At 40.6% G+C, this 23,745-nt stretch overlaps 1 protein-coding gene across 3 annotated transcripts in view; it reads left to right on the top strand.

Annotated features, from left to right (window-relative positions):
- The window catches only part of inpp5a.1.S (inositol polyphosphate-5-phosphatase A S homeolog), a 289,133-nt gene extending 272,611 nt beyond the window's left edge, over positions 1-16,522 (top strand). For 2 of the 3 annotated variants that reach the window (XM_041570524.1, XM_041570525.1), the window contains 4 exons: positions 9,220-9,331; positions 11,683-11,751; positions 14,197-14,233; positions 14,399-16,522. In XM_041570524.1, coding sequence (XP_041426458.1) covers positions 9,220-9,331; positions 11,683-11,751; positions 14,197-14,233; positions 14,399-14,448 — 268 coding nt within the window. In that variant the 3' untranslated portion in view covers positions 14,449-16,522. 3 annotated transcript variants of the gene reach the window in all.
- Positions 16,523-23,745: the final 7,223 nt, after the last annotated feature.

The raw sequence follows: 23,745 nt of genomic DNA, 5'->3' as shown, positions 1-23,745 counted from the left end.
TATATTTTGAACACTGGAGTTGGGGAAAAATAAAGGAGGTTGTTAGGATATTTTTGTGTGCAGACAAGTGTGTGAATGTTCAAATTCTTTCTTCTATCATAAACACTGACTGCCCTGTCAATAAATCTGTGTTGCCTTATTTTAATGATTTAACTTGTGCCGGCCCTTGACTTTCTAAAGTGTCATTTCACTTGTCTCTAGTGAAGATAAACAATCGCAGTAATAAGCAGAAAGAGACACCCGATAGTGGCATGAGAATTCTTCCGCTGGGCCGTCTGTGTGTAATTGGACAAGATATCTATACAGTAATCAGTGACCACTTCATTCACTGCATGTGAACACGACATCCACTTATTACATTTCAGCACAGTCCCATAGACTCGTCTTGTTAGGCCGGCAATCTATACGCGTCTAAGGCTTTAAATGGTTGCGTTGCAGAGCCTCTGAAGATGGCCTCATTAAATTAACACTGATGATATAATACAACTTCTAATGGTCTGGGAAATCACACAGATGGGCATTTTAAAGCTTGTATTGTTTAATAAATTATTTATTTTGTGCGGCTATATTGAGCGTCTCAGGCTAAGCAGATTTGCCTGGCATTTTGCTTCATTTCAAATTTTAAATTATTTCAAATGACTATAAATTTAACGCTCCCTCCCTCCAGTGCCAACATATAACGCTTCTCTTTACAACAATCTGCGGATTTACTACAATTGTGAAAAATTTTCCTTTTCTGTGTTTTTTTTTTTTTTTTTTTTTTTAATATATTTTTGCAGAGTGACAATTATGCGTAGGCTGCTTATCAAACAGTTGTTGGGTTTTATATCAATCAATGTTTGTATGTAATCTGCAGATGTTGATTTTTTTATTTTATGGTCCCGGGACAAACAAATATTTATTAATAATTTTCAGTAAATTATAGTCATCATTAAATGTGCTGCTTTGTACTCGAATAAGAGTCTGTTCCTCTGAAACCCCAGAACCCACAGGAAGAGAACCAGTGCCTTGTTTTGTAACTTTTTATGGTCTCTTTGTATTGATGCCTTTGGGGCCTCTCCTTTGTCTTCAATAGGGTTGCCAACTTTTCTGGAAAGAAAATACCGGCCTTCCTATATATTTATCTTTTTTCTCTATTAATAACATTGGGATCAACCATCATTTTTACTGGCCAGGCCAGTAAAATACCGGCCAGATAGCAACCCTAGTCTTCAATCATTTCCATTTGCCCTGGAGCCTGGCTGACAGCCCCTATAGTCCCCTGTAGTTTCCCCTGAAATGAAATACTAATATGCCAAGGAATATGTGTAAGGAGTTTAGTGTGTATTTACAGGGAATGGCCCTGTTTTTTTTCACTGCCATTTTTCATTATATCTGGTGTTCCATCGGTGATAGTGGAACCACCAGCCCAGCCTGTGTTGCACCGTATTACAAATGCATATCCAATAAAGATTCTAAATTAAATGCCACTAGCCCACTGACCAGTTTTACTGTGTGACGGTATGACTAAAGCCTTATTTACCCTGTGCTTCTGGATTGCCTGTTTAACCTCTTCCGTTTTATGGCAACTACTATTGTTAAGCCCGGTCACCATGGTTTTGATGTAGCATTTGCAAAGCAGCAGCTGTTAAACACATTGTATGTTTGCAGGTCTGTGTTTACCCGCTGGATTCAGTTTAAATAAGACATACATCATGGCAAGCTAGGCCAGAGACTATCACTCAGTTCTTCATTTAATCCAACGGAAAAAAATACTTCCAATCATGTCATGTCTCTTGTTTGTTCCATTCAGCTCTATCCCTTGGTACCTTTTAAATAACGCAGCACATTAATAGACAAAGTGATCAGCCACATCCAATTACAATTAGCCAGAAAATCCCGGGACAGGTCTTCCACGCAGCCCCCTGCCTAAAGCTGTGGTTTTTATGCTTTTTTTTAGTTCAAGTGTTATTTTACGGTGAAGATAAAACATTTGAAGACAAAACATTTGATACATCCTGTATCTTTATAAATAAAAATAGATAAAAATTGCAAATATATGGGGCCTTTGTGAGGCCCAGCCTGAAGTAAAATTAGGCTAGAATTTGCTCTCTTGGGTGGCACTTTACTTAAATGGCTGTTGAGTACCTTTTATTAGAAGTGTAAGCTTGTTATGGGCAGAGTAGGGCTTTGTTTGAAAAGGGGGGCTGGTCTTGATCTCAACATGTCTGGAAAGCTTCACTATGAGATAGAAATTAGCAAACAAACTAGATAAACGGACAGAATAACGGAAAAGAAATAAAAGAATAGGAGAAATGTTGATGGAAAAAAAGAGTAGAAGATAGAGAAAATATACAGAAAAGTAGGTGGGAAGGGAGGAGAAAAGAAACATGGTAGAGAAGAAAGGAATGAAGAATGGAGGGGAGCGAAACAAGAAATGAGAGGATGTTGGCAGAGAAGAGAGGATGCAATGACTAGAGAAAATTATAAGATTAAATGATTGGGCCCTTTTTCATGTTCCCCAAGTAAACATTGACTTCACTCTTGATAAGCCATTGTTACAGTATCTCTCAGGGTTGTGGCACACGCTACGTTCTGGGGAGATTAGTCGCCCAACAACAAATCTCCTCTTCTTTGGGCGACTTATCTTCCCAAAATGTCTTCCTGCCGGCGATCCACATTCTAGCATTCGGATCACTTTGTTTTCTGATGTCGCCCGAAGTTGCCTCACGAGGAAACTTCGGGCGACTTCTGAAAACCAAAGCAATCCGAGTGCCATCCCGCTGGCGATTCAAATTCTAGCCAGCGGGAAGGCATTTCGAGGAGATTAGTCGCCCGAACAAGAGGAGATTTGTCGCTGGTCAGCTGATCTCCTTATGTGTCATTGACCTGTTCTTGGATTTTTACTAGATATTCCTACAGTATATAATATGATCTCATCACATCTCATCAAGGGGCAGATTTATCAAAATGTGAGATTAAAACTCACCACAGAAAAACTCACCCATGTTCTATTCATTCCTATGGGATTTTTAAAAGCATGTTTATCAAATAGTGAACTCCATTGATACCTACGATACTTAAAATCCCATAGGAATGAATAGAACATGGGTGAGTTTTTCTGTGGTGAGTTTTAGGGTAAATCCACACTGGGGGGCAAATTCACTAAGATGCGAAGTTGCGCCAGGCGTAGTTTCGCCAGCGCTTCGCAAATTTACTAAAATCCGAAGTTGCGCACAGGGGTAGCGTAAGGTTGCGGAGTTGCGCTAGCGTTGTTTCGCTATATAAAGCGAAGTTGCGCTAGCGAAGGCTAATTTCCAATGGAGGAACACGTATCTGCACTACAAATGCCTAGAAAACCTTCAAATCTGCAAATAAAAATGTTATTTTGCCCTACACATGTGCCCACTGTCTAGATAAGTTGCCATGAGTCAGGAAATGTAGGGGGGAGGAAGGGGAGCCCCAAAAAATTTTCGATCTTTTTCAGCCTATCAGCCATCATGTAGAAAACACGCCAGCGTTTCTTGGAAATTAGAAAAAATTTTGACTTTTTTTTAAACAATCCCTATCTACTCTATTGCGCTTCGCCAGGTCTGAGGTGGCGAAAGAAGTCTAGCGTAAAAGGTAGCGTTCAGTACACTGCGCAAGTTAGTGAATTTGCGTAGTTTCGTCGCTAGCGAAGATTCGCCTGGCGTAAGGTTGCGAAGTAACACTAGCGAAACTACGCCAGCGTTCGTTAGTGAATTTGCGCAGTAGCGAAAATGCCAAACGCTAGCGAATTAACGCTAGCGTTCGGCGCTTCGCGCCTTAGTGAATTTGCCCCTGGGTGTTTTGGGGAATTGGTCGTCTGGAGACTAATCACCTGGTCTTTGCGGCGACCAATCTCCCCAAACGCCTTCCCTCACTTTTGATAAATGTTGAGCAAAACAACTGGAAAACCTGCTCTGTGGTCACAATGTGTGTGACATAACAATGCCATGTTTTCATTGATTTGAAAGCCAAGCAATAAGCATGGAAGACAATGGCCCCATTATGTGTTTATGAGGCTTCTTTGTCACGCTTCTCATTCTATTAAACACATTGTGATTTTAATTGCCACATCATGTTTGTTTCTCTTTTATAGCAGTCTATAACAGGGCTAAAAAGGGTAAAATCTTAAACATGTGAAGAAGACAGATAAGTGTTATGTCTCTTTCCATTTGAACTCTCCTTGGGAACGAGACATCTGCAAATTAAAAGAAGAAGAAAAAAAACCCTTTCTGTTCCTTTATTAGTTTGGAGTCACAATCTCCTGATTCTGATACTAAAAGTCAGTAACTGATACAAGGCACGAGGGGATTGAGAGAGCATTTCGTTTATCTAGATGGAGTTGTTTACTATTACTTAGATTAGAGCTTTCTATGAGTTCTCATACAGAAACCTCAGCACATTGCCATTAATATGTAATTGCGAACATGCAAATAATATTTGGACTTCGAACCACTGGTACATGCTCAGTGCTCACAGTGAATTCATGGAGAAGTTCAGAGGAGCTGGGGGAGAGCCGGCCAGTAACTAGCAATATGCAGGTCAACTCCACTTTATTAAAGGGATACTGTCATAGGAAAAAACACATCAGTTAATAGTGCTGCTCCAGCAGAATTCTGCACTGAATCCATTTCTCAAAAGAGCAAACAGATTTTTTTTTCACATTTAATTTTGAAATCTGACATGGGGCTAGACATATTGTCAGTTTCCCAACTGCCCCCCAGTCATGTGACTTGTGCTCTGATAAACTTCAGTCACTCTTTACTGCTGTACTGCAAGTTGAAGTGATATCACCCCCCTCCCCTTCCCCCCAGCAGCCAAACAAAAGAACTATTGCAATGGGAATCTCGATAAGATGCACATCTTCTTCCTTTTCTAAATCTATCAAATAATTAGAAATCTGTAACTGTAAATAGTTGGCTTGACCAATAATAAGAGACCATGATGATGATGGCCATATAGCCTAAGCAGTCCTCTATATCTTTTAGCAGCCTTTTTGGGGATTTATAGCATGTGTCATTGGCTAGGGAAGCTTCTACATGCCTCTGCTTTTCTTGATGAAAGCCAGTATATACTTATTCAGTGATATTACTCCTCCTTGTGTATAGGATTAGCGAAAGCCCACTGTAGGCCAAACCATATTTCACTATGGTCCCACAACCCCATTTACTTTTCTTCTCAAAGGAAGTGATACATTGTCAAATGTTGGGTCCAAATATGACATATGTATTGTATGCACTTCATATTCTGCAGCAGAATCTGGTGTCTCCATATATTCTTCAGTGTCACTAGTGTCCATATAACTGAGCAAAAGTATCCAGTGTCAGGAGGAAACGGCTATCTGTCTCTTGCTATTTCTTTCTGGACCAAGACAGCCCGACCGTCTGGGTATGCATGGCACTGTCGATGGGGTCGGTTATGGTTTTCGGTGAACCATTTTATTTTATCACAGTTGGTCGGTCCACACGGATAATTTTTGCCAATCCTTACTCTCGCCAGATGAATGGGGGTCAGTACATAAGGAAACAATTGGATTTACGTACATCTTCTTCTCACTCTGTATCAGAACTATTCAATCAAATCTGTGTGGGGTAGATTGTAGCCATCTGCTTGTCTGGCCTGACCCTTCAGCCCATAGGCCAGTTGGTCAAGTACCTTCCAGGTCCACCAGTATATGGCCACCTTAATTTAGCATCAACTTACCGTATATACTCGAGTATAAGCCGTCCCGAGTATAAGCCGAGGTACCTAATTTTACCTCCAAAAACTGGGAAAGCTTATTGACTCGAGTATAAGCCGAGTTTAAGCCTAGGGTGAGAAATGCAGCAGCTTCTGATAAGTTTCAATCAAAAAATTGAGGATGCCTGCGACTATTCTTGGAGGCCGGCGACTATTCTTGGAGGCCGGCGACTATTCTTGGAGGCCGGCGACTATTCTTGGAGGCCGGCGACTATTCTTGGAGGCCGGCGACTATCCTTGGAGGCCGGCGACTATCCTTGGAGGCCGGCGACTATCCTTGGAGGCCGGCGACTATTCTTGGAGGCCGGCGACTATTCTTGGAGGCCGGCGACTATTCTTAGACGCTGGCGACTTTTCTTAGACGCCGGCGACCGTTTTTGCGCTTGACCCGAGTATAAGCCGAGGTAGAGTTTTTCAGCATATTTTGGGGGCTGAAAAACTCGGCTTATACTCGAGTATATACGGTACTTTAAATTAAACCCTTCTTGTATTTCCATACAACATAGATACGGGATGCATATACAGGTATGGGATCCGTTATCCAGAAAGCTCCAAATTACAGTCTCCCATAGACTGAATTTTATCCAAATAATCCAAATTTTTAAAAATGATTTCCTTTTTCTTTGTCATAATAAAACAGTAGTTTGTACTTGATCCCAACTAAGATATAATTTAATCCTTATTGGAAGCAAAACCAGCCTATTGGGTTTATTTAATGTTTACATGATTTTCTAGTAGACTTGAGGTTTGAAGATTATTACTAGGTATCCCTCCCTCAGCCTGCACCTGCCCGCATCCGACTTCCTTTTATAGATCCGCCAATGACGTCACAAAAGGGGCCTTAAAAGGCACCCAATCAAAATTTTCTGTCCAGCCGATCGACAAGCCGACAGCCAAGTCTTCAGCCGAAATTGGTCGGCTCTTTTCCCACCATACACGCACTGAATATCATACAAAAATTTTCGTACGATTTTATCTGTGCGTCTATGGCCACCTTGAGTCTAATAAAAGCCAAATTTGAATTGGTTGCTCCTGGTTACTACTCCAAAGTAACATTTTCACCTTTATTGTGAATCCAATCCCAGCCAAACATCTGTACATCTTCTCCATACACTTTCCTGATTTCTATAACTATTTCAGAGCTTTTCATAAACAGTTGGGAGAGTGTCTGTTGCACTGAAGTAGCAAATTGAACCAGTAATGTGTTTTGAATATGAGTCTTGTAAGGTTTGATGAAGTGGAAACGTACGGATACCAATGGTAATTCACAATGCAGCCCAATACTCACTGTGCTTGGCTGGGTGCCATGGCTAATGTCTTTTTAATGGCAGACTAGCTTGTAAACCCATTTGGGTAAATTGTATTATATTATCGCACCAAGCAGGGTGGTAAATAACTTTTCAATTGAAGCATCAGTTAATTTATTTTCATTATTACTTCACCAATTGCTTTGCAGTTCTAGTCCTAGAAAAAAAAAGTGCCGTTCAGTAACTGCAATGTTAATGCACATTTTTTTTTCCTATTGGTTTTTACTGGTTCTGACTTTCTGGGGGGGGGCAGGGATTACAGTTTTGATCAGGATTATTACATTTTCATAGGAATATGGACATTGCAACCATCCAGCTGTTGATGACTTTGTAATTCTCAGGGTCAATGCTGATGTATTATTTGTAATGGACACAATGATGATTAATTCTCAGTTAAAAAAAAAAACAAATGCCGATTCTACTGTATTTTACAGTATTTTTCTTTCGTCCCAACACTAAAAAAAAGTCTTTATAAATCACTGTGCCCCCATTAATTTGATCTACTGCAATGCTTGGTAATTTTAGGTGTGTTAGAGCTCAGCTATGCGGCTGAGCTCTAACGCCTGATAAAACAGAATAGAGTGCCTTCACCACAAACTTCTAAATCTGAGTGTTCCCAGCTGCTCCATTCTGAGCCTGAAGTTAAAGAGCACATGGAAGGCCACAAATCTCATATTCCCAGGACCCAAATAATAGTGACATCTAGTTTTGCTTTGAGGCCCGGTAGCTTCTAGATATGCCACTTCACATATGCAAGATTAAAAAAAATTCTGATCCTTTACAGTAGAACCACGCTTAAAGAATTTCCCCGGAACTACTAAAATATAATTTTGATTTTTTTTTCTGTAAATATCAAATGCAGGAAGAAACCAACTCAGTGTAGGTGCACTGGATCATGAATAATCCAGGAAACCGTTAAAGTGGGTTCTACTGTTCTACCTAGGTCGGGTACCAGCAGAATACCCACAAAGTAGTCGGGTTTCGGGGCAAAGGGTCCCCAATTCCTTGGCTGTGCGGGCAGTTTGCGGTTAATCCGGCTGGGTACCCAGCAACGGTGTGGGCTTGATCCCTCTCACCCTCCCTTGTGGACATGCGAAACCGGAAGTGACATCACTCCGGCGCAAAGATTCGGCGCCGGAGTGATGTCACTTCAGGTTTTCGTTGTCCCCCGGGTCGGAATGTTAGTTGGCCTATTGCGGGTTCGGATATCGGTAACGTGGGTCAAATTGCAGGTTGCGGGTACGGGTTGCTCAGGACTCTACTACTGTATGCAGCAAAAGGACACAAGGATTCAATTGGTTGTGTTCTAAGAGAGACTCACTCTCAGTCCAAGAATGCTGAAATTGGATGATAGTTTCCTATGAAGTACATTGTAATGGTCTTTAACTGTACCCAATTAAACCCATTACATTTATGGGATTCAGGATGTTTGGCTGTATAAACAACCTGTGTTACTTGGATCTTTCTTCTCCACCAAAGTCTAAGATGGGAGCATGAAAGCTTATAGTAGACTTGCACCTCTCCTTTCCATCTGGGAGACAAACAGAGGATGGACTTTGAGTTTTTCTTTTCCCTTTCATACAACTGCAATGATGGAAAAATTTATTTTTTTAGCAGCACCCAGTTTTCTTTTGGCTGAAAACTGAGTTCAAGGACTCAGTTTTAACTGTTGGCTTTTGTATTAAAAGAAGGCATCCTGATGTAACACTTGAGTGTCTCTTGAGTGTGACTTTCACCCACTATGAGAGTCAGAAGTTAGATAACTCTACACCTTCCCCATAGGGCTCCTGGTTAGGATTTGAGCCTTAATTTGCCCACCATCCACTGGTAAATAGGATGTGAGGACAAAAGTAGCATTAAATTCAGAAGGCTTGTCCCCACCTGACTGGAAGAGTGTTGAAGACCATGGAAGGATCATAAGGGTTCTTAGGTCCAGTTTGTTTTAATCAACCCTTACTGAGAGATTACTGGGCCTCAGGTGCATAGAACCCACTAAATACTAATAACCCCATCCCCTGTGTTTCTAAAGGTAAATACTCATTTTAGAGATCACAAGTGCAAAAAATAAAATCAAAAAGTCGGCATCATCATTTTAAAATATGAATCTATCTGCCCAGTCAAAGACATTTCTGTCCATTCTGATGTGTTGTAATTCTCCCTATTCTAGTTACCCCTACAGTGAAGACAGCAGTCAAGGAAAGCAATACATGAACACAAGATGTCCAGCTTGGTGTGACCGCATTTTAATGTCCCATTCTGCTAAGGAACTGCTTTTAAAGGTAAGATTCGATTTCTCAAGGATTGGGATGGAGTCTATTGATTAAAAAAGTCTTATAGGAATTCCCAACCTCCAGCTTCTGAACTAATCTATTCTATTGTTCTGAATCCTGAATCAAATCCTGGAATCGGTACATTCCTAGTCATGTCCTCAGCTACATCGATCCTATTCATCATAATTCTAAAAGACTGGGGCCCCCATATATCATTTGTTAAAACCGGTTAATAGTGTGCTTTAAGAATAGGATAAGCATTTGGTGCACTTTGACCCTACTGCTCTTTGGAAACAAATAATAAACACATACAAATAGTGGATATGCCCTAATAGGTGTATCTCAAGTTTAGGTTATGTCTCATTGATCACTTTGTGGGGTCAGGGCACAAGCTCAGATTAGTCTCCCCGAACTGCCTTCCCGCCCGGCTAGAATGTAAATCGCTGGCGGCATGGCACTCGGAGCGCTTCGTTTTCTGAATTCGCCCCAAGTTGCCTCATGAGGAAACTTTGGGCGACTTCGGAAAACAAATCGCTCCGAGTGCCATTCCGGGGCTTTGCTTCGACATATCCACCGTGTATCTTTCAGTGCAAATGCTGAACCGGCTAAATTTGATTTCCGTAGCCAAGCCTGCTCTTCAACATCTCAATTTGGAGAATGGATGGCGCGGGCAGATTAGCCCCACACACTAGGCGTTACAGATTGTACAGACATGGGGCTGTAAACAGCTTTCATGCCACATCATCTATCATGTTATGCTCGGTTACCTCACCATCATGTTGTTTTATGCTTCCTGATCCCTAAAACACCAAAGGTTGCCCACGGCCTGCGAGTCCCGCTGATGGCTGATAGCGTGCAGTAATGAATGCTCAGCCAAGTGTGAGCTCTTCCTGCTTGTGCCGGCCTGTAATTTGTTTATCTGTCTAAAGATTATACAGTCGGAAATCCACAATTTTATGCTGCCTTTGTAAATTATCAAGTCTCTTTGTGATGAATGCGTTTCCCCTTGTGATGGAGGAGCCGGTAAGAAGCTGAAATAGGGGAAGGTGTTCATGCATACAGCGCAGAAGCTTATGGGTTTTTTTATGTAGTTTTTGTAGCCCTACTATGATATTGTATAAATCTGACCTTAAGCTTGTCTAATGCGTGACAATCATTTTATTTCTGCCTGGTAATTTATATATTTTTTTTATAGCTCAAACTTCAGTGATTAGTGAGTTTAGTCTCAAAAACTAGGTAAAATTCAAAAATGATAGGTCTTTCTTTAATTGGTTCTTAGTAATATGCTCCTGCCGTGGTTATTCGTTGTTAAGCGTCTATAGGCAGTAAAAATAAAACATATAATTATAATGAAAAACACGAGTCAATTTTAGTCTTATACTACTTTAAATATATATATTTTATTTGTGGCTCTGTATATATATATATATATATATATATATATATATATATATATATATATATATATATATATATATATATCCTTGATAAAGGCCCTAATGTGGGTCGAAACGTTGGGACACGTGAGTGATGAGTCAATAAAATTCACTTTGATTGAACTGTTTGGAGTGCGGATCCATTTTGAAGATTTTATATATATATATAGATATATATATAGATATATATATATATATATATATATAGAGATATATATATATATATATATATATATATATATATATATATATATATATATATATATAATACACAAAAGACTTGAATATCCTGTAAAAGATATCTTTATAAACGGCTCTTAGTGATGTCATCAGTTATAAATGGTGAGTAGTGATGTCATTTTTGTCACATGACTCACTAAAACTTGTGTATTATAATAAATAAAGTACCCCTTGTTGGAAAATATGAGGATATTATTGTATAAAAGCCTTCAACCTCGTGTTTTTATATGGTCATGGAACTCCTCTGTAATTTATAATATCCTTATATTCTTCAATAATGGGTACTTTATTCACTAGATAGATAGATAGATAGATAGATAGATAGATAGATAGATAGATATGAGTTTGAAGTGGATGTTACATAGCTAGATATATTCAGTTTTCAGAAGATCCTATCTTTGTTCCTGAAATTAATTTCAGAAATTGATTTTTCAGTAGTGGTGGAATGTTCTTCTGCATTGCTAACCTCCAGAGCCCTGCTAATTAATGGCTTGGATCCATGCAATTAAATAAACAATAGGTTTCAGATCACTGTGGTCTTGAGTGCCCTGCTCTAAAGAAAGAGTTTCAGCCATAAAGCGCGACATAACTGCTGTGTTATGTGCATAATGCAATAATGACAGATTCTTTTTGATGACAATGTACCATGAAACTCCTAATTACTCTGTTCCCTTGTTTTAACAGTCTGAAAATGAAGAGCGGATTGTGTTGTACGACCACATTGGGCCGAATATCTGCATGGGAGACCACAAGGTAATGATGTCGGGCTGCAGGCTGTGTTTTTGCCGATATTGGTGGAGACCATATTATTTGAGAAACTTGCTGACCTATGAAACTTTGACGAAATGCAAAAGACACCATTTTAAACATTTACTGAGAGTGATTAAAATTACCCTTTTGGAAGAACTTTCTACATCCCCGGGACTGTCATTCCTGGGTAAATTGGGCAGTTTGTCACATCACAAAGGGAGACCTTTACCCACAGGAAAACCCTGCACGTCTCTTAATACGTATTGAATGTTACTATTCTTTAGTAGGAAGGGAGATTGTGAACAGGGGCGTAACTATAGAGGAAGCAGACCCTGCGGCTGCAGGGGGGCCCAGGAGGTATAAGGGCCCCATGGGCCCTAATTCATATAAAATTTCAATAAATATTGGAGAAACAAGTCAACCCCAAAACATTTTGGGGGCCTGAAAAATAATTTGCTGTGGGGCCCAGTATTATCTAGTTGTCTAGATTGTGAAGCCCCAAATTGCATCCTTAAATGCATAAGCAGTAGTTGTGTTTCATGTAATATGCATATAGAGCATAGCTTATTGTGCATGTATATATTAAAAATTATTTAGGGATCTTGGTCTACCCAAGAATAAAAACGTATAACAAAGATTAAAGGTGCATGGATATATGGACCTAACTTAGTTATTGCTCTGGAACAGTTAGTCCTGCATGTTGCCTCAGTGCACTGACTTTTCTCTAAACAGAGGGACATCATGTGAAACAAGTATATTGGGCAGCGGGGTGCAGAGGAGATTATTTGCTGTTAATCTTCAGATACAGATACACCCTACAACATGAAAGCAGAAAGATAGAATCTATCAAGAGTACGAAGAGAGTCCCTTTGGGTGACCACACACAGGGAGATCCGCTCGTTTGGCGATGTCACAAAACGAGTGGATCTCTCCCCAATATGCCACATTGAAGTGAGCAATATCGGGCTGATCCAATCGTAGGCCCTAGGGCCCAACGATCGGATCAGAATGGAGGCCATATGGGCAGTCGGATAGCGGGACAGCATCAACGAACAGATGCGGCAGCGATCCGACTGGATTTTTTACCCTGCCCAATCGCCATCTGGCAGACTTTCTGCCAGATGTCGATTGAGGACACCCATCGGATGGCCCAACACACAGACCAATAAGCTGTCGACTCGGGGGCAAATTCACTAAGATTCGTAGTTGCGCCAGCGTCCGCTTCGCCACACTTCGCCAGGCGTATTTTCGCCAGCGCTACGCAAATTCACTAAAATCCGAAGTTGCACTCAGGGGAAGTGTAAGGTTGCAAAGTTGCACTAGCGTTAATTCGCCAAGCAAAGCGACGGCGCCAAATTGAAGTTACAATGGAGGTATATGTAGCATCACTACACAAGCCTGGGAAACCTTCAAAATAGCAAATAAAATTTTTATTTTGCCCTACACATGTGCCCACTGTATAGTTAAGGTGCCATGAGTTAGGAAATGTAGGGGGAAGGAGGGGAGCCCCAAAAAAAATTTCGATCTTTTTCAGCCTATCACCCATAAAAAAAGAAAAAACGCTAGCGTTTTTTGGGACTTAGAAAAATTTTTAACTTTTTTTGAAGCAATCCCTATCTACTCTATTGCGCTTCGCCTGGTCTGAGGTGTCGAAGGAAGTCTAGCGTAAAAGGTAGCGTTCAGAAAAATGCGCGCGTCAGTGAATTTGCGTAGTTACGTCCGTTGCGCAAATTCGCCAGGCGTAAGGGTGCGAAGTAACACTAGCGAATTTATGCCAGTGTCCGTTAGTGAATCGGCGAATTAACGAAAATGCGCTACGCAGGCGAATTAACGCTAGTGTTAGGCACTTCGTCCTTTAGTGAATTTGCCCCTCGGTCTGTTGGCAGCTTTTATTGGCCCGTGTATTTTTTTAGATCTGGCTTAAAATTACTCTGCTAATTATCTGAATATCACTTCTGAATATCCGTCTCGCTGGTTCTATAAATCATATTGAAAATTAAATTTAAGCAAAGGGTGATTGATGATGGGGTTATTATTTGAAAGCTTCTATTGTTTCCACTGGCTGTGGTATTTATCCCCTCAGTTTTTCTAACCTGTAAGGTCTGTTTCTATACCTCGTCCTTGGTATTAGCATTCAGTAGAAGATATAGTTGGTGAAACAGTCCAAGGTCGACGCAGAACTTTGCTGCAAAAAATCTCATTATTATTATTATTTGACCATGATCTACATGTAGTCATAAATCCAAAAGAAATCAAAGACACACTGTGTGGTCAGATATAAAGAATTTCAGTCCATTTGTGGCCAACTAAGGACATAGCATGATCCCCCTGTTCCAGATTCAAGTTTGCCTGTTAAAGCACAAGACTGGCAAACCTTTTGTATCTTTGCGGTGAAGCAAGTCCTAGTGTCCTAGTTTCTTACCGCTGTTTTGTCTTTTCTCCTTACAGCCTGTCTTTCTGTCCTTCCGAATAGCCACCGGGGCAGGTAAAACTAATGCACATGTGCACAAGTGTTGTGTCGTGCAGTGATGTGGTGGTAAATATCCCTTTATTTGAAATTTGTGTTCCTTTTTTATATATATGTATATATATTTGTCCAGCTCCAGGTTTTCCCCATGTTAATGTAATGGAAATCCTTCTCATTTAACAGAGAAAAGATGCCAGCACAACGAAAAGATCTATAGGGAGACAACTTTGTGAGGATGCCAACAGCACAGAACATCATAAAGTCCTTGCAGCCACATTTTGTAAATTGCGGATCATCCACTAGGCTTCAATATCCCAGCTCCCGACAAGTCTCACATACCTCACTTTTCCTGTACAGTCGTATTATCCCGTAGAAACGTGGACATTTGGTTTTTTAGTTATTACAGATGTGTCGTGTTGCCAAAACGCTATCGGATCATGCCTATCAATAGACTCGTTCTTGTCTCTGTGAAAACCCCCGACAGAAATGGAGACCCAAAGTTTTGCTTCCGGGCCCGTCTCACCTTGGTGGCCATCAACCACTTTAGGAGTCAACGACAAGGTCCAGGATTCTGGCCCTAAAGAAGCACAACACAATCATTAGAGTGAATCATATGAAATGAAATTCTCTTGCTATCCAGGCTGACACGGTTGTTCAATAGACCCGGGTTTGATTCCTATGTCCATAACGATGGCATCTCTACATCACTTTAGGAATCTTGGTCGGTCTGGAAGCTCAGAGCAGTCTTAAGCGGGAACCTTGAAATCGAAATGCTGTCGCCCATCTTGGGTGATAGAACTCAGGAAGAGGCCTATCAATGAGATTTTTAATGCTTACTCTTTTTACAGGGTTCCTTGAACACTTTAAACTCTAATTAAGCAAAAATAAGAGTCTTCAGATTGAGCGGCGGGGGGGGGTTATATACATGGGACAATCAAGATGTAAATGTCTTTTCATTCTTGACCGAGGCCTGTGTCCCTTATGTTCGATTAGATAGGGGTGTCGTGCAATAATGTTGATCATCGCTTAGATCAGGAGCAATGATGACGACGGCAGCCACGCTCTAGATAAACCCCCCGTTTTGTTTTTAGAATATTTTTATCATTTCCATGTTATCTACTACACTGCCATGTAACATGGGGTTTTTTTTTGTTTTTTTTTAATCACACAGCAGCTGCTTTTCATTTTTTTTTATATAAATATATATACTTTTTAAAGAAAAAAAAATAATTTATAAACCTTACCAAGACCTATGCTAAGTATTCCTTCCAGTATGAGGCTTGAGGGCCATATCATTAACGTGCATTCAGGAGTAGCAGTTTTAGATAAACGTACATCAGCAACCAAAATTTATATACATATATATATACACAGCCTTTACGTCTTTGTCCTCGATGGAGCTATATCCTCTTCAATACAGTAAGTATATATATATATATATATTAGCAGTTTTCACTTTGTTACTTACTATAAATTATTTCTATGTGATATTAAGGACTGAATGTGAAGTTTCTAGATAGGCTTGGGGGTATCTTTTAAGGATTTTTGTAACCTGTTTTTTGTCGGTCTTTTTGTTAATGTATAATGGTGCCAAGTATCCTATATACGCAGTGATGACATGGGAGACATAGCCTAGAGTAGTTTTTTCACATGGACTTTTATTAATCAGTGTTTTAAAAAAGCACAAGGATTTCCAGCCTGATGCCATCCAATTGTTGTTGAACTACAAGTTCCCTCTGCATCATTTTATAACCGGAGGAATTTGGTTGGGTGATGCCGGGAGATTCTACTTCCCCAGTATTTGTAGGGTTTGGCCGCAAGTTGGAAGTCTTTGCCTTGGCATAACCTTTAGCCGTTTGCAGTGAGTCAAAGCTCTAACTTAGCAGTGATCAGATGATCCGACCCCCAGAGTAGAACATTAAAAGGCGATTAGAGAGTCCATTGATGAAACACAAACATTTCTTATATTGATTGCATTTAGAACACTACCGAGTTCATGGACTATATGCGACTAGATTGATGCTCGATTTTTCTGTTTTAATCACTACGTTTGGGAATGATTTTTCTTTATTTTTTATTTTCCGTCCGCTTGCAGGACATGCGCTCTTCACAAAGCAAACTGATATTGTTCAGCTTGTCTCATAGAGATGACTGCCCTGTTCTCGTGCCATGTCTTTTTTTGTAATCTAAGCACACGGTTGTGTTTCTGTACCTGGAGATTCCACTCGTGGTTGTGTCTTGATCACCTTGAGACATCGTGTGCCCTGTGGTTCTCAACTTCAAGCAATAAAACTGTTCATTGTGAAATCGCACTGTCAGGGACTTTCTTTTGATTCTCGGTGTGTTTGGGAGCTTGCGAGGTGTTCAGAGGTTGATCGGTGCAGCAAATGGGTAACGCTGAGAAAATGCTTAAAGGAAAATGCAGCAAACAGAAATAAAGTATTGCATTTATAGTCTAATGAATACAAAGGTCCCATCAAACCTTCATTTATTATTATCCTGATGAAAGTAGCTAAAATGTTTAAGAAAAACTATTTTCCCCTCTTGCTTCATTGATCTGGTTTCTGTGGAAGTGTTACTAGTTCAGCTTTGCAGTCTTAATCTCGACTAAAGGTGGCCAAGGTCGCCAAACGAGCGGATCTTAACCCGATATGCCCACTAAAGGCTGGTCGATATTGCGTGAATTCGAACGTTCGACCCTGGGTCCGGATGACCAGATTACAATGCTACGAATGGGCGACCACACATGGGAAGATAAATCGGTCTAAAGGCCGATATCAGCAGTTTTAATCGGCCCGTGTATGGCTCCCTTAAAAGCCTCCATTGTTAGCTGGTCATTTGGCCACATCTTTCCATATAACCCCTACCACAGTCCATCCAGGTGCACAGATGGAAAGAAAAGTGGAAAACATAATAAGAGACATAGTGGAAGGTGCAGACATGGAAAAAGAAGAAGAAATTGAGAAAAGGTCAAAAGAAAATAGAGTAGGATGGAGAATATTAGAGAAGACTGATGTGAAAGGAGGTAGAGTTTGAAATAATTACAAAAAACAAGCAAGAAATTGGGGAAAACAACAGTAACGGTCTTATATCAGAGGAGAACAGCAGAAATGGTGGAGAAAGGAGGAAAAGAACATGAGCATAAGATAATGGAAAGGAGTGAAAGCTGGAAAAATGGAGGGTAGAGAATTGGAGAAATGAAGAGAACAATATTGGAGGGGAACAGGATAATAAAGCAAAGATTGTATGAAAACTTGGTGATAGAGAATGGGGAGTATATCAACAGAGGAAAATATGTGGAGTGGTGAAGTGTGCTCAATATGTTAAGATAAATGAGTATGTAAAGGGATGGTTGTGGGCTTGTGTCTCTTCAAGAACTTTCTCAATGAAAAGTAAAGATGTTTGGGGTCTCACAGAAAGAGAGTGACACATAGTACAAAGGTAAACGGAATCAATTCAAAAGTTAATAAATAAAAGATAATCAATTTTGACAAGAGAAGATGGTTGTTGAAGAAAAGCCAAATGGAAAAAGAAACTGGTAAGAAGAAGACCAAAGCCTGGCACAATGAAGAAAATGTGAAAATAAGTGGTACAAGGTTATATATATATATATATGGTGCCTAATTACCTACTCTGGGTTAGTGAGTTAATTTACATATATGTTCATGTGTGTCAGGGACTGGGAGGTGCCTAAATCCTGAATTCGGTCCCGGGAGTCAATTATTGCTGGTACTGGCATTCTCAACTCACTTCTTACTACTCTCCACCTTTGCTAAGTATCTGCTATGTCTTTCTCTACTCCTTCCCTCCTTTCTCCCATCTCTTGCTCTGTCCGTAAATTGCTCCCATTCTAATCTCTGCTGTCAATCTAGCCTTCTCTAACTATATGTATACAAATGTGCTTCAATACTGTCCCCCTATGAAACTTCCAGTGCACGGCCAAGCAACAGGTCTAGGCTGGGAGTCAGAACAGACCCTGGAATTTTAAATACACAGGACTCACCCCACCAGCTCAATAAATAGTGACTGTCTGTGGGATGTTACTACAGCCAATCTGGCATTTGCCAGAATCTATAGATTGCCGGTATGGGGCTATTTGGCACCCATGGAAATGATGAACAACACACACACCCCTACACATCACCCCCACCCCACCATTATCACTGTTTGAAGACCTGGACTGGCAATCTGGATTCTGGCAAATGCCAAAGTGTCTGTTGTAAGATGCCATAGACACTCACTAGTTATTGAGTCTGTGGGCAGCTCTTTGAGCCTTTGTGGTGTTGAAATACCAGGGCCTACTTTTGAATTTCACTCCGACATGTTTGGAACAATTACTAGTGGGCACAGACCAAGTGACACAGGACGGAAAGACGAGAAACTGGTCCAATGATAACATAGAGTGTGTTAAAATCAACCCCTATTATTGTGTAAGAATGCCAGCACCAATGGTGTCATTATAGAAGAATCAAAACTTTAATTTTTGGGGGAACCCAAGAATATATCGGCACCCAAATTCATTAGCTATTCCAATATATTTTTTGCATAATAGATTTAGAATTACAGATTTTTTTAATTATGGTACTGACCTCCAGGAAACAGTTTCATTAATCACCAACACTGGTGTTTTCTCACGGTTCAGTAATAGGGGTAATAATCAGCACCGTGGTGTCACGTTTGACCAGGAAAAGAACATTACTGTGGGCAAAATGCCCAGAATAACTGCGTGTGCCATAAGTGTGACTTTGTATCTGATTACGTGTACCTTACACACAAGCTAATTCCATCATTTCATAAATAGTTTTTAGTTGGTCGGAAGGATGGGGTGCGTGGAACCTAGAAAGTGTGTTTTATTTTTTTAACTTGGGCGATCAAGAGTGAATGTAATTAATGGAGCCTATTTATTACATCATCAAATTCTAATTAGAGCCGTTGCAGCTGTGTGCTTTTCATCTGCCTAAAATGATTAATGGAATGGGTTTTAATTAGGTGACATGTTAATCTTTCAAATCAAAGTCAATGATATGTTTTCGCACGGGACGCCGGCAACAAATCCGGGCACATCGTTCACTAGAAGTTTCTAATAGTCTGAACTTACTCTTCTTGCCAGTTGCTACTTATGCTTTTTATTTATTTTTATTTATTTTTTTTAATTCTTGGCAAGAATTAAATGGGTTCTACAAATATGGGGGCTCCCAGGACTTGTACCCAATGGGAACCACAGAGCAGTCGTTTTTGATGGGAGGAATGGGCAATGGAAAGGGCAAGATGGAGACAGTAATAACTTTATAATTCAATAGACCCACAAATATCCTGTAAATGATATCCTTATAAACTGTGTTTAGTGATGTCATTTCTGTCATGTGAACAAGGGAAAGTTGTTAAAATCATTAGGCGGGGGTGCAATGAGTCTGTAACCTCAAAATACTTATAGACAAATACAAGAGTCCTCTGCACTCAACCCATTATCAATATATTTAAGACAGAGACATTTTGTGCTACTGCTACTGAAAAATGCCTTACCCTTTAAACAACACAGGGATTGTTTGTCCGTATATTGCAATATATTTAAGCTGGCCAACTACATTAAAGTCATCCCATATCTGGCCAGTCCTATGTTCAATTTTATCTGATTCATTAAGAATTCTATTGCTTCATTATACATTTTACAAAGGGACTAGTTTTACCTGCAACCAGTGGCGATACTAGAGGGGGCAGGCCCTGGTGCGGCTGGGCCCCGCCCCCCTCCGTACGGCCGCATTTGCAGGCATTTTCAGCGGCAAACGGACTGCCGGGGGGCCCTGAGGGGGTGCAATCCCTGGCCCGCTCGCACCCCCTGCTCCCCCAGTAGTTCCGCCACTGCCTGCAACTTACTAGCTGCTTTCAAAGTAAAACTCCCAAACTTGGCTCCCCTTTTATTAGACACCAGTGGGATCACCTGACTATAGCTGGGAAGGGTGGGAGCTACAACATGGAGCTGGTCACTGCTCCTGTATAACTATAACAAACAAGGGAGCAGGTTGCAGGTAAAACTTAGTCCCTGTGTAAAATGTATAATGAAGCAATAGAATTCTTAATGAATCAGATGAAAATTGAGCGTAGGACTGGCCAGATATGGGATGACTGTGACGTAGTTGGCCAGCTTAAATATATTGCAATATATGGACAAACAATCCCTGTGTTGTTTAAAGGGTAAGGCATTTTCAGTAGCTTAAGGCACAAAATGTCTCAATGTCTTAAATATATTGACAATGGTTTGAGTGCAGAGGACTCTTGTATTTATTTCTGTCATGTGACTCACTTAAACTTGTGTATTACAATAAAGTACCATGGCTGAAGCGCCATAGACACAGGCATCCGACATTTGCATTTTGGGGCGCTTTCCTTTTACCACAATTAGAAACTGGGCAAGACCTACTTGGGCGTCCTTATGCCGTCAATCGTTAAGTCACTAATGGAGATTTTCAGTAGTTTAAATAAGGATTATCGCTGAGATAAGGTGATTGAGATTAGTGGGTGGTGGATAGTAGTGACCACTAGCATCCAATCACTAATTACCTGTGATCAGTTGACTGCAATAAAACAAATGAAGGCACAACTCTGATAGGCTGTTGTCAGTTACACCTTATTACACAGTATATGAGTAGTAGGAATTACCCAATGATTATGGTCTGTTTCTGATGGTAAGGAGGCTACTCTCAGTGATGTATTGAGATGTTTCTGGGCCCCACAGGATATTTAATTTAGGGCCCCAAACCATTGGTTGACTTGTTCTATGAAGATATATTGAAATTAGGGCCTTACGTAGTCCCAGTGCAACCACAGGGTCTGCTTCCACTTTAGTTACGCCCCAGGCTACTCTTGTACATGTTCATGCAGACCAGTAAAGGTGGCAATAGACGCACCAATAATATCGTACGGAATTTTCCAGTATGGTGGGAGACAAGCCGATATTGGCAGAAGACTTAGATATTGGTCGGCTGCCTTTGAAGGCCCCCATACGTCGGCCACTGATCGTGCTGAATTATCAGATTCTATTGTAATGTCTATTGCCACCTTTACTGATTCTGCCTAAATCTACAGCCAATCAGTTTGTATGAGAGCAAAACAATTACCTTTTCCAGCTTCTATCTGATTGGGCCTATTCCAATATTAATCAGGCTTGGCAGAAAATCCTGTGGATCCAGGTCAACTTTGTGCTGTTTACACACTCCATGGAAGATCAAACTCTAAATGATCCAGACTCTGGTCCAATGCCCAAGGCTACTGATTGACCCAGTCTGGCTCGGTGGTTGGATAAGATCAAGCGCCACTATTAGATCTTGATGTATAAGGCGCATTAAATTGGAGTTATTACTGGGCTTTGCAGATCTCTCTGTGGGTTAATATTGGCAGTAGTAGGATCCCTGGTGCTGAAGTGCTTTAAAGGGCATGTAAAGGCAAAAAAATAAAATCCCATTTTTACTTTCTTTAACGAAAAAGAAACCTATCTCCAATATACTTTGATTAAAAAATGTGTACTGTTTTTATAAGAAACCTGACTGTATTCAGTGAAATTCTCCCTTCATTTACTGCTGTGGATAGGAATTGTCAGATGGTCCCTAACTGCTGAGCAGGGAAACAATCATACTTATGAACAGCAGGGGGAGCCCCCGCCTTACTTCCCAGCCATGCAGAACTCAAGCAGCTTTGTTTATGACGATCCCTAAGCAGCCCAGACCACACTGAGCATGTGCACAGTCTTAGTCTTGCAAAGATGTGCACAAAGTTACAAGATGGTGACCCCCTGTAGCCAACTTTGAAAGCATAAATTATTTTTTGATTAGGCTTGTGGTGCAGTAAGTTTATGTTTATATTTAGTATACAAAATACAGCATTTCTAGCCTTATTCTATTTTAGACTTTACATGCCCTTTAATGGGAAATTAAAGAGAACTTTGCATTCCATTGAGTCCTTTGAATTATTAGAGTTGCTCAGAAGATTAATCACCAGCGGTGGAACCAGTAATGCATTTAAAGGAAACACATGGTAATGTCTATCTTTGGTTTCGTTCACTCAGCACAAGATTTTTCTCTCCTTATATCTTTAGGATCGCTAGTATTTTAGCAACAAACAGAAATGCCCTTTATGGTGGGGGTGGTTCCACTCTTTGGCTGTCAAAGCATTCTGGGAGATGTGGGGTCAACAGCAGCTGAATTTGCAGGTACATGCATTGGACCTGGGGTGTTCTGGATAATGGATATTTCTGTAATTAGGATCTTCATACCTTAATCATGTAAACATTAAATAAACTCAATAGGCTGGGTTTGCTTCCAATAAGGATTAATTATATCTTAGTTGGGATCAAGTTCCAGCTACTGTATCCATATTTGGATACTATGAAGTCTATGGGAGACTACCTTTCTGTAGCTTGGAGCTTTCTGGATAATGGGTTTCCAGATAACAGATCCCATGTCTGGACAACATCTCCGATATACAGTATGAAGTGCCACTGGCACTATCTTATCTTCATATTCACACTTACAGCCGCTTTTATGCTTCCGACTTGTCCACTATCCCATCGCTACAGCCTCTACCCCTGATATCATCTTGCCTTACTCTACTCACTGTCTTTCTTTTACAGCTCATTTCCAGAGAAATCAGTGGTGCCTTATTATTATTACTTTGCTATAGAAATGCTGCTCGGTGGGACCCTATAAAGTGTGCGTTGCCTTCAGCTGTTTCCATTCCAAACCCAGCTGTGGGTGCAAGTGAGAATTGTAGTTACAGGTTTAGGGTTTATTCTTCTCCAGCTGATAAGTGCCCAATTCTGCTGCTTCCAATTAATTTCAACAAGAAACACATGACAGAATTGAAATTGGAAACAGATATGGGGATCTGTTGGGTGCGACTCGCTGAAAAACCCCTGGCAGAGAACACGGTGAGACTTTTTCCATCCCTGGGCCCCAGGTCACGAGATCCACTTCACTGGGCAAATATTATGTTACAAATGAGTTCAGTTGATAATGGGAACTTCTATGTCACAGAAAGGAGGATGTCAGCAAGTCTAGATTTATGGCTGCATCTGTGCAAACAAACCAGAGATACTACTGCAGAGTTGGACAAAAAGGAACAATTTGCATTTCTCCACCCAAAATGGACCCAGGGTTACCCATTCAGTCTTTGGTTTAGTGAGGTCCTGCTATGGTGTTTGAGAGACAAACATTCTACTGCAATTATTATGCAGGTGCAGTGAGAGAAGAGGTACAATAGGGTTAGAATTAGATGCTGTTTATACTACCAGTGGGTATAATAGTTTTGGGAAGGGAGTGTGACTGTGGGATAGCAGGTATAGTAGGGAGAGATGGTGCCTATAGTAACAGTGGGATAATAGTCTCTGGGAAGGGAGTGTGACTGTGGGATAGCAGGTATAGTAGGGAGAGATGGTGTCTATAGTAACAGTGGATAATAGTCTCTGGGAAGGGAGTGTGACTGTGGGATAGCAGGTATAGTAGGGAGAGATGGTGCCTATAGTAACAGTGGATAATAGT

Source organism: Xenopus laevis, chromosome 7S (assembly GCF_017654675.1).
Source record: "Xenopus laevis strain J_2021 chromosome 7S, Xenopus_laevis_v10.1, whole genome shotgun sequence".
Lineage (NCBI taxonomy): Eukaryota > Metazoa > Chordata > Amphibia > Anura > Pipidae > Xenopus > Xenopus laevis.
Note: the sequence above shows the minus strand (reverse complement) of the source record. Positions and strands in the feature narration are given on the sequence as shown.